The sequence below is a fragment of the Microtus ochrogaster genome, chromosome 7 (genome assembly GCF_000317375.1).
Source record: "Microtus ochrogaster isolate Prairie Vole_2 chromosome 7, MicOch1.0, whole genome shotgun sequence".
In the NCBI taxonomy this organism is placed as follows: Eukaryota; Metazoa; Chordata; class Mammalia; order Rodentia; family Cricetidae; genus Microtus; species Microtus ochrogaster.
This window is the reverse complement of record NC_022014.1, coordinates 1,838,666-1,847,324: the sequence shown is the minus strand read 5'-3', so window position 1 is coordinate 1,847,324 and position 8,659 is coordinate 1,838,666. Positions and strand designations below refer to the sequence as shown.

The 8,659-nt window shown below is 52.6% G+C and overlaps 2 protein-coding genes across 2 annotated transcripts in view; both read left to right on the top strand.

Moving 5' to 3' along the window:
• Nucleotides 1-3,631, top strand: part of Tmem8a (transmembrane protein 8A) — a 9,896-nt gene extending 6,265 nt beyond the window's left edge. The window contains exons 11-14 of the mRNA XM_026780571.1: nucleotides 713-891; nucleotides 966-1,112; nucleotides 1,949-2,065; nucleotides 2,365-3,631. Of these exons, the coding sequence (XP_026636372.1) occupies nucleotides 713-891; nucleotides 966-1,112; nucleotides 1,949-2,065; nucleotides 2,365-2,661 (740 nt within the window). The 3' untranslated portion in view covers nucleotides 2,662-3,631. The remainder of the gene's footprint in view (nucleotides 1-712; nucleotides 892-965; nucleotides 1,113-1,948; nucleotides 2,066-2,364) is intronic.
• A 271-nt stretch (nucleotides 3,632-3,902) lies between these two features.
• Mrpl28 (mitochondrial ribosomal protein L28) lies at nucleotides 3,903-7,101 on the top strand. Its single transcript, XM_005349052.1, has 5 exons — nucleotides 3,903-4,232; nucleotides 5,000-5,152; nucleotides 5,648-5,782; nucleotides 5,865-5,951; nucleotides 6,714-7,101. Exons 1-5 carry the CDS (start codon nucleotides 3,945-3,947, stop codon nucleotides 6,822-6,824), a joined length of 774 nt encoding a protein of 257 aa, XP_005349109.1. The 5' UTR covers nucleotides 3,903-3,944; the 3' UTR covers nucleotides 6,825-7,101.
• Nucleotides 7,102-8,659: the final 1,558 nt, after the last annotated feature.

The following is an 8,659-nucleotide window of genomic DNA, read 5'->3' as shown; positions in this document are numbered from 1 at the left end:
TTTGGAGCCTGTCCTGGAACTAGCTCTGTAGACCAGGCTGGTCTAACTCACAGAGATCCACCTGCCTCTGCCTCCCGAGTGCTGGGATTAAAGGCGTGCACCACCACTGCCCAGCTTTGCTCACACTTTTCTTGTGACTACATGCTGGTCCACACTTTTCATGGCAGTTCCTGCATATTCATACTTGCTCCCATCTGTCCCTGCTTGCCACATTCGTCCTTACATGTCCACATATCTCTATATCTGTCCCTGCCAACTCATATCTATTCATACCTGCCCCTACTTACTCATACTTGTCCATTCATCCTTCTCCAAGCTCATGCCCGCTCACAACTGGGCGTACTTGCTCTCACTTGCCAGTATCTACACACACTTGTCCATACCTGTTTCCCACTGCCCATGACTGCCTGCGCGAGCTATGCTTCTCCTTACTTCTTCACACTTGCCCAGACCTGCTGTGAGTGCGCACGCTTGTCCAATGTCTGCATGCATCTTCCACATTCGACCCAGCTTGCCCACAGCTGTCCCCACTTGCCCATGCCTGCCCACTGTCTCTGCCAGTCCCTGTCGGTACCAATTTCCTCCTACCATGCCTGTGGATTCCATTAGGCTTGTGTCTATACCTCCTCCATCTGGGTGAGGATGAGGCCTGAAAGTTCGGAAGCCGACTATCTGCTTCCAGCACTCATGCAGGTATTGTGTGGCCCCCTAGGTTGGCGTGGGTGGAGCTGCACTGACAACAGCACGGCGCAGACTGTGGCCCAGCAGAGGGCAGCCGCGCTCCTGCTCACGCTCAGCAACCTCGTGTTCCTGGCCCCCATTGCTGTGTCCCTGCACCGATCCTTCCTGGTTGAGGCCTCTGTCTACTTTTACACCATGTTCTTCTCCACGGTAGGGTTGGCCCTAATCCCTTGGGGAAATTGGGTGGGGCGGTCAGGGCTGCTGCTCACTGCTGTACCTCACAGTTCTACCACGCCTGTGACCAGCCGGGGGAGGCAGTGTTGTGTATCCTCAGCTATGACACACTCCAGTACTGCGACTTTCTGGGCTCGGGGGCGTCCACCTGGGTGACCATTCTTTGCATGGCCCGTCTGAAGACAATCCTGAAACAGGTGAGTGGCCTCTGACGCCAAGCCTGGGCTCCAGGGAAGTAGAGGCCCTCACATACAGTATTTGGAGTGACAAAGAGGGACGAAACAGAAAGGGCTGGGAGCCATCTCAAATGATAACTAGCCACTCTTGGGGGAAGTCATGGAAAGCTGTGGGGGAAAGGTATGCTCATCCAAGGACTCCAGGATGGGGGTTCAGGACCCTAAGCTCAAAGAGGAGCCAGGCCATGCCTCCCTGAAAAGCCCCAACCATGCTCCTGGGGTCCTTGTTCTAGGGCATTCTGGGGACTTTATGCAGCAGCTGGACAGTGGAGATGACTCTGGCACTAGTGAACTATGTCCACTGTCTGCAGGCTGGGTACTCGCCAGGGACATGCTTAGAAGCTCCACGATCATATGGAAAAAGTAGGCAAGGAATATTCTGAAGAATCCTGCAGACTGAGTGCTAAGCATATGAACTGCCCCCTGGCTGTGGGCAGATGTGTTGATGGAGACTTAGGTATGGGTCCTCTCCAAGGGAGCATCTAAGGTCATCCTGATGAGAGACCCTGGAAGGCTTGGTATGCAAGATCATGAGAGTATGGTCAAGACTGCCCATTAGGGGCGGGCATCACCACCTAGTCCTCAGAAGGTTCTGAGCCCTCTCAGGTGGCTGAGCGGGAATAGATCAAAATCGTCAAAACCTGCCAATAACTCCAAGAGGAGCAGCCAGAACGGTGAGAAACTGATAGTGGGTACCCAGCATACTTGACCACCAGTACTTTTGTCTTATGCCGTCATAGATGAGTTTAGCCAAAGGCTTCCCATGACCCCACAAACCATCCCTGTGTCTCTCCCAGGTCCTGTTTGTCCTGGGCACACTGGTCATCGCCATGTCCTTGCAGATGGATCGCAGGGGCATCTGGAACTTGATGGGACCCTGCCTCTTTGCCTTTGTGATCATGGCCTCCATGTGGGTAAGGAACAGGGCCCATAGGTTCTCCTGTTTAGACTTAGCAAGAAGAGAACCAGGCCCTTAATTTTGGTTATGATCCCAGTTTTGCTAGAAGGGCTCCAAAACTCCACACCTGCTCAGAGCTAGTAACAGCCACCCATAGAGCCCCAGTATGGCTGTGCGCCTGAGGTCTTGACCTGAGGACCGCTAGCCATGCATCTGTATGCAGTTCTGCTGCCTAGACCTAGATAGACTCTGTAACTCCTGGGAACTGTAGTTGCACTTGGCCAGCACTGACATTCTTGTGGCTGTTCACTCCAGATGTACCGCTGTGGGCACCGGCGTCAGTGCTACCCCACCTCGTGGCAGCGCTGGGTCTTCTACCTCCTGCCTGGCATCTCCATGGCCTCTGTAGGTATCGCCATCTACACTTCCATGATGACCAGTGAGAATTACTACTACACGCACAGCATTTGGCACATGCTATTGGCTGGTAGTGCGGCTTTCCTCCTGCCACCACCAGAGGAGCCGGCCGAGCCGTGGGCTTGCTTGCACAAGTTCCCTTGTCACTATCAGATCTGCAGGAATGATCGGGACGAGCTGTACACAGTGACGTGATGTGGCTGGCTCAAGGACACCTGATACTCTGATGACCTCTTCAGCTAGGGCAGGAACAAGAGAGGTGCCTATCTAGCCCGACCAAGTTTCCACCTGAATAAAATTGTCCTTCGACCCTTGGCTTCTTTTCCCAGAGGAGAGGACTCCTCCATCCCTAAATCTTTGTGACTGCTGCCACTGTCCTCTGTAGGTCCCAGCTGCTTTTACCCGGAGACCGCAGGCACCATTTGTGGGCAGATCACTATGTTAAGGTTGAAGATAGAGATAAGGGATCCCTATTGTCCCATTTGCTTGTGAAGCTGTAATGCGAGACATACAAGGCAAGGACTGAGTCCACAGAGACCACTGTCCCTAACAGCATGTACCATCCTGCCTTAGCATGGGGATGCCCTGTTGCTGCCATTGCTGTGGATGAGTCCAAGAGCTGATAAGGCCCTGGGGGGGGGGGCATGCACTGTCCCTCATTTTCTGTTGGAGCCACGGATCCTGAGAAGAACCTGGAGTGGCAGGGTACTCAGCTGTATGAGGAGTGGCCCCAGAAGGCACACACTACCCTACTTATGTGCCCTCCTCATCCTAAAGGTCCTGCCTAGGTCCTAGTCTAGTGAGCACTAATTTGTGTTGTCCCTAGGATGCTGACCCCCTACTGAATCAGCTGAGGCTTCAGGAGAGTTTCTGGAGCCCTGGCACAATCTTTCTGGAGCCTCCTGGGGGCTCTAAACTGATTGGTGCAGTGGTCCTGTTCCACTGCTCTGTGGCCTTGGACCTTCTGTCCTGGTTTTGTCGGGATATGGACTTTCTGGGCTGCTCCCCCAGCTACTGACACTCTTTATTTGGCCACCAAAGCACACTTCAGCCCCTGAAAGGGGAAACATGTATATACTGTTGGGGGGAGGTGGTAAAATGTTAAACTGTTCTATGAAGGCATATTTTTATGTAATTGATTAATTTAATAATCTATAATGATTTTTCAAACCAAACGAGTGTTTTACGTTTTTTTCTTGCGTCCCTGGAGGGAAAGGAAGGCTGGACCCCATTTCTAACAGACCTGCCAAAGATGCTAGGGAACTCCCGGGCTGCACTTGGTAGACGGTACCTTAAACCATTGCTGTCTTAGATAATTTTCCACGGTCCCTAAAGAAGGCTGCGGCAAAGGGACTGTTTTAGATGGATGGGCATTGCTACCAATCGGCAGTGAGCAAAGGTACGCCTTCGGCGACGCTCTTCCGGTTCCGGTTCCGGCGGACGCGAGCGCGCAACTTTCAGAGGTAGAGGGTCACGCAATGCCTCTGCACAAGTATCCTGTGTACCTGTGGCAGAAGCTGCGGCTGCGGCAGGGCATCTATGCGCGCTTGCCCGCCCATTTCTTGCGCTCGCTGGAAGAAGAACGAACACCCACCCCGGTACACTACAGACCTCACGGAGTCAAGTTCAAGATCAACCCGAAGAACGGGCAGCGCGAGCGAGTTGAGGACGTACCCATTTCAGTTCACTACCCTCCAGAGTCCCAGCAGGGGCTATGGGGTGGAGAGGGCCTGATTTTGGGCTACAGATATGCCAACAACGACAAGGTGGGTGCGGGCTGTTATGCAGGCTGTGTTGGGCAGGCTCTGCTCTGGGCGCTGCGGACCGTCTGCCTGGCTGACATAAGCGCTTGGCTTACGGATCATTGCTAACAAGTGGATTGGCGAGAATTTGGAAAAAACTCCAATGACAGCGTCAAGTGGGGTCCTGAAGTGGGGTGGTCCTAGTCAGGTAGCCATCAAGATTAAGGATGGAGGGGGGCTGCGACGGAACAGGGTGATTGCCTAGCGTATTTGAGGTCTTGGGTTCAAATCCCTAGCACCACAGAGATGAAAGGACGGATAGATTTGACGCTTGTGCTGAAGAGAAGGGAGAGGTGAAATCTGGTTGTCCTCTGCCAGTTTCTATGAGCATTCGTCTCATTCTTGTGACAGGAGATAAAATGATAAACTGAGATGTTTGGATTCAGGCAGCTTACAAAGTCCGGAGCCTGGAATCGATCATTCTGGTGGAACGCCACTCCTAGCAAAGTGTTGTGGGAGGAGAGTGTTTAACGCCTTCCAGGATGCCACTCGCTGGCCTGTGGCAGTTGTTCAGTTGTGCCAGCATCTGGAACACATACAAGCAGACAATCTATGTGATCGTCCAGGTCCAGCCCCAGGAGCCCTGCCTAGCAGCAGCGGTTCTGTAGAGCCTCCGAGGAGGGGAGAGGGCAAGCTCACATAGCCCAGCGCCCAGAAGGGTGTTTTGGGGCTCACTTGGTCTGTAGTGAAGCACCCCAGCAGTCATCAACAGGTCTCTCTTGCACGCTCAGCTCTCGGCGAAGGTGAAGAAGGTGTGGAAGCCTCAGCTGTTCACTCGGGAGCTTTACAGTGAAATCCTGGACAAGAAGTTCACCGTGACTGTGACCATGAGGACCCTGGATCTCATTGATGAGGCCTACGGGTTCGACTTCTATATTCTCAAGGCAAGCAGGGGTTAGTGCACTACAGTCTTGTCAGTCAAGGGAGGTGCAAAGCAGAATGTATGGTGTGTGTGTGTGTGTGTGTGTGTGTGTGTGTGTGTGTGTGTGTGTGTGTGGTGGGGGGAAGTACATGGCACCCAGGCTACCCATTACAAGTCTTAGCAAAACACAGAGGGCCCACTTGCTCTTTGGTGCAGCCCCAGTGGAAGCTTCCTGCCTTCAGGAAGGTCACTTGTGAATGGTTTCTCTGTGGCTTTGGAGCCTGTCCTGGAACTAGCTCTGTAGACCAGGCTGGTCTCGAACTCACAGAGATCCGCCTGCCTCTGCCTCCCGAGTGCTGGGATTAAAGGCGTGCGCCACCACTGCCCGGCTCATAAAGGCTTTCTTGCTGGTGCTGATTCCAATGCCTGATCTGCTCTGGTCTAGCTTAGGGTTATCAGCTGGTAGGGTGGGTGGGACCCTGCTATAGCACCTGGCCCTATGTGAATCTTCTGCTAGACCCCAAAGGAAGACCTGTGTTCCAAGTTTGGCATGGACCTGAAGCGAGGGATGCTGCTGAGGCTTGCTCGCCAGGACCCCCAGTTACACCCTGACGACCCCGAACGGAGACTAGCCATCTATGAGAAGTACAAGGTCAGAGTTTCCCCATCCTGCTCACTGCCTGAGCCATCTGGCCTGGCCCGCGCTTCACCGAGCCTTTCTTCTGCTTGCTCAGAGTTTTGTCATCCCGGAGGCAGAGGCTGAGTGGGTTGGCCTGACGCTGGAGGAGGCTGTGGAGAAGCAGAGGCTCCTGGAGGAAAAGGTGAGCACCTGGGAACTGGCCACTGAGGTTGAGTAATGGGGGGCTGCTTTGGACAGAGACTAGCATTTGGGGACTGCCGCACCTAAATGATGCTGTATGTTTGGCTCCTGCCACTTTGACGAAGCATGGCATGATTTCTCTCCTGAAGTCCTTTCTTTTCTTCCCCTGGATGCTTAGGGACCTTTGGCACTGGGTGTTTACTTGGCCGCTCAGCATCCCCTAGGATCTTCCTTTTGTGTCATGTTTCCCAGAAAAGTCTAGAGCCTGTGGTAGCCATCAGTACAGGGAAGCCAGATTCACAGGAAGCCTGTGATTCTTGGTGTCAAGAGAAAGCAATCCTGTTCTGGTGGTTAGGCTCTCTGCCCTCTAGGATGGCAAGCAGTCTTTGTTTGTTTGTTTGTTTTTTGGTTTTTTGAGACAGGGTTTCTCTGTAGCTTTATAGCCTGGCTTGGAACTAGCTCTATAGACCAGGAAACCTCAAACTCACAGAGATCCGCCTGTCTCTGCCTCCCTAGTGCTGGGATTAAAGACGTGCGCCACCACCACCACCCTGCTTGGTTTTTTTTTTTTTTTTTTCAAGACTGAGTCTCTATGTAACCCTGGCTGTCCTGGAACACAAACAATCTTATATGACTTTGGCTGTCTCCAGCTCTCCCATACCCCATTTTCTCCCCATGTTCAGCTAGAAGTGGCTGGCTACCACCCTCCCTAGCACTCCATCTCTGGGCTACATTGAGCCTTACCATGACCTTTCCCCTTCAGGACCCTGTACCCCTGTTCAAGGTCTACGTAGAGGAGCTGGTCCAGCGGCTTCAGGAACAGGTTCTGTCCAGGCCAGCAGTGGTGCAGAAGAGAGCTGGTGACCGCGCCTGAACTCCGGGCTCAGCCTTCCCTGTGGGCTTTTAGCACCGTGGACACAGTTGGGGTGGGCACAAGGACCACCTGTGGGCAGTGGGTGAACCCTGCTTGGCATGTGCTGACCACACAGCTCCTGTAGAAGACTGTTCAGAGAACCCTGTGAGCCAGGACTTTTGGCGGCATGGAGTGGAGCTCATGCCTGTCCAAGCTGGTCAAGTACTTACAGCATTGTAGTTCTTGGGCTTGGAATAAGTCCGAGGCAGTCTGAGCCACAGTAAAGTGTGCTGGTTTGCGTGGGAGTCTGTAGTCCTTCTGTGTGTTCTCGGCCGGCCTGGTCATTCCCCTGTCACAGGAACCCAGGGGGACTATTTGCACTGTCCAGCTGTAGCTGTTGGCCCTGCTGAGCTGTGGAGACTGAGATCCCCTGTGTTGCTTAACTTACTTAGAGAAGAGGTCCCTCATGGTTGAGGCATCAAGGGTACAGCAAGATGGAGCTGCTTCTCTCCCAGTGTACATCCCTAGCTGTTCCGGAATGTTATCCAGGGGACAGGAAGGTAGTCTGGGCCTGGCACAGGCCTCTGCAATATGTCCTGCAGAGCTAAAGGGGAAAGATTCCTGCATTTAGAGCTTCAGTGATTCAGGAAATGGGGCTACGTGGGCTTAAAGGCCATGACTTCAGCATCCCCATACTTAACTGCTCCCCTCTACCTGGTGGTTGGGGCTGTGGCTTGGGGTTGGAAGGCAGGCCAATGACCTTGGGGCCTCTTTTGCTATGAGAGCTGGTGGCTCAGAGGCAGCAACACTGAAACCTATTCCTTTCTCTGGGGAAGACAGGGAGGGTCTCCTCAGCTGTGTGTGGAGGGAGCTGAGTTCCCAGAGCACCATACCTAGCTGCTATAAAAGGGAACATTAACTACTGGCTTGACCTGGGCCTGGCCACTGGCTGTAGGACAATGGGATCCTCTGAGGGGGAGCAATAGGAGTGCTGGTGCTTGATTGTGTTCATTATGCCCAATCCAAAACTGGCATGGAACCATTCTGCCAGCGTAAGGGGGCCTGCACAGAGAGCCATGAGGATCAGGGCTTGCCTTGGGCTCAGAGCCCAAGGGGTGCACCTCAGGTTTACTGTCTATTCTGGCCTCTGCCCCTGCGTAGGTGTATCACATACTACTCTTGCTCTGTGTATAGTTCTTTTTTCTTTTAAAAGATTTTATTTATTATGTATACAGTGTTCTGCCTGCTTGTACGCCTGCTATCCAGAAGAGGGCACCAGACCCCATTACAGATGGGGTTGTTGGGAATTAAACTCAGGACCTTTGGAAGAGCAAGCAGTGCTCTTAACCTCTGAGCCGTCTGTCCAGCCCCTGTGTATAATTCTTAGATTAAAAAGTTTTAATTACTTCTATTTAGTGTGCATGTGTGCTTGCACGTGCCCATGGCATGGATGTGGAGGTCAGGGGACAACCTGTGGGAGTTGATTTTTTTCCTTCTAACATGTGGGTTCTAGGGTCCAAAGTCAGGACATTAAGCTTGATGGCAAGTGTCTTTCCTGGCTCTGCCATCTCGCTGACTGTAATTTAAATTTTTTTTTTTAGTTAGGCAGTGGTGACACACACCTTTAATCCTAGCACTCAGAAGGCAGAGGCAGGCAGATCTCTGTGAGTTTGAGGCCAGCCTGATCTACAGAGTGAGTTCCAGGATAACTAGGGCTGTAACATAGAGAAGCCCTGTCTTGGGAGAAAAAAAAAAAAGTAAATAAATCTTTTTTTTTTTTTTTTTTTGATTTTCTAGACAGGGTTTCTCTGTGCCTTTGGGGCCTGTCCTGGAACTAGCTCTGTAGACCAGGCTGG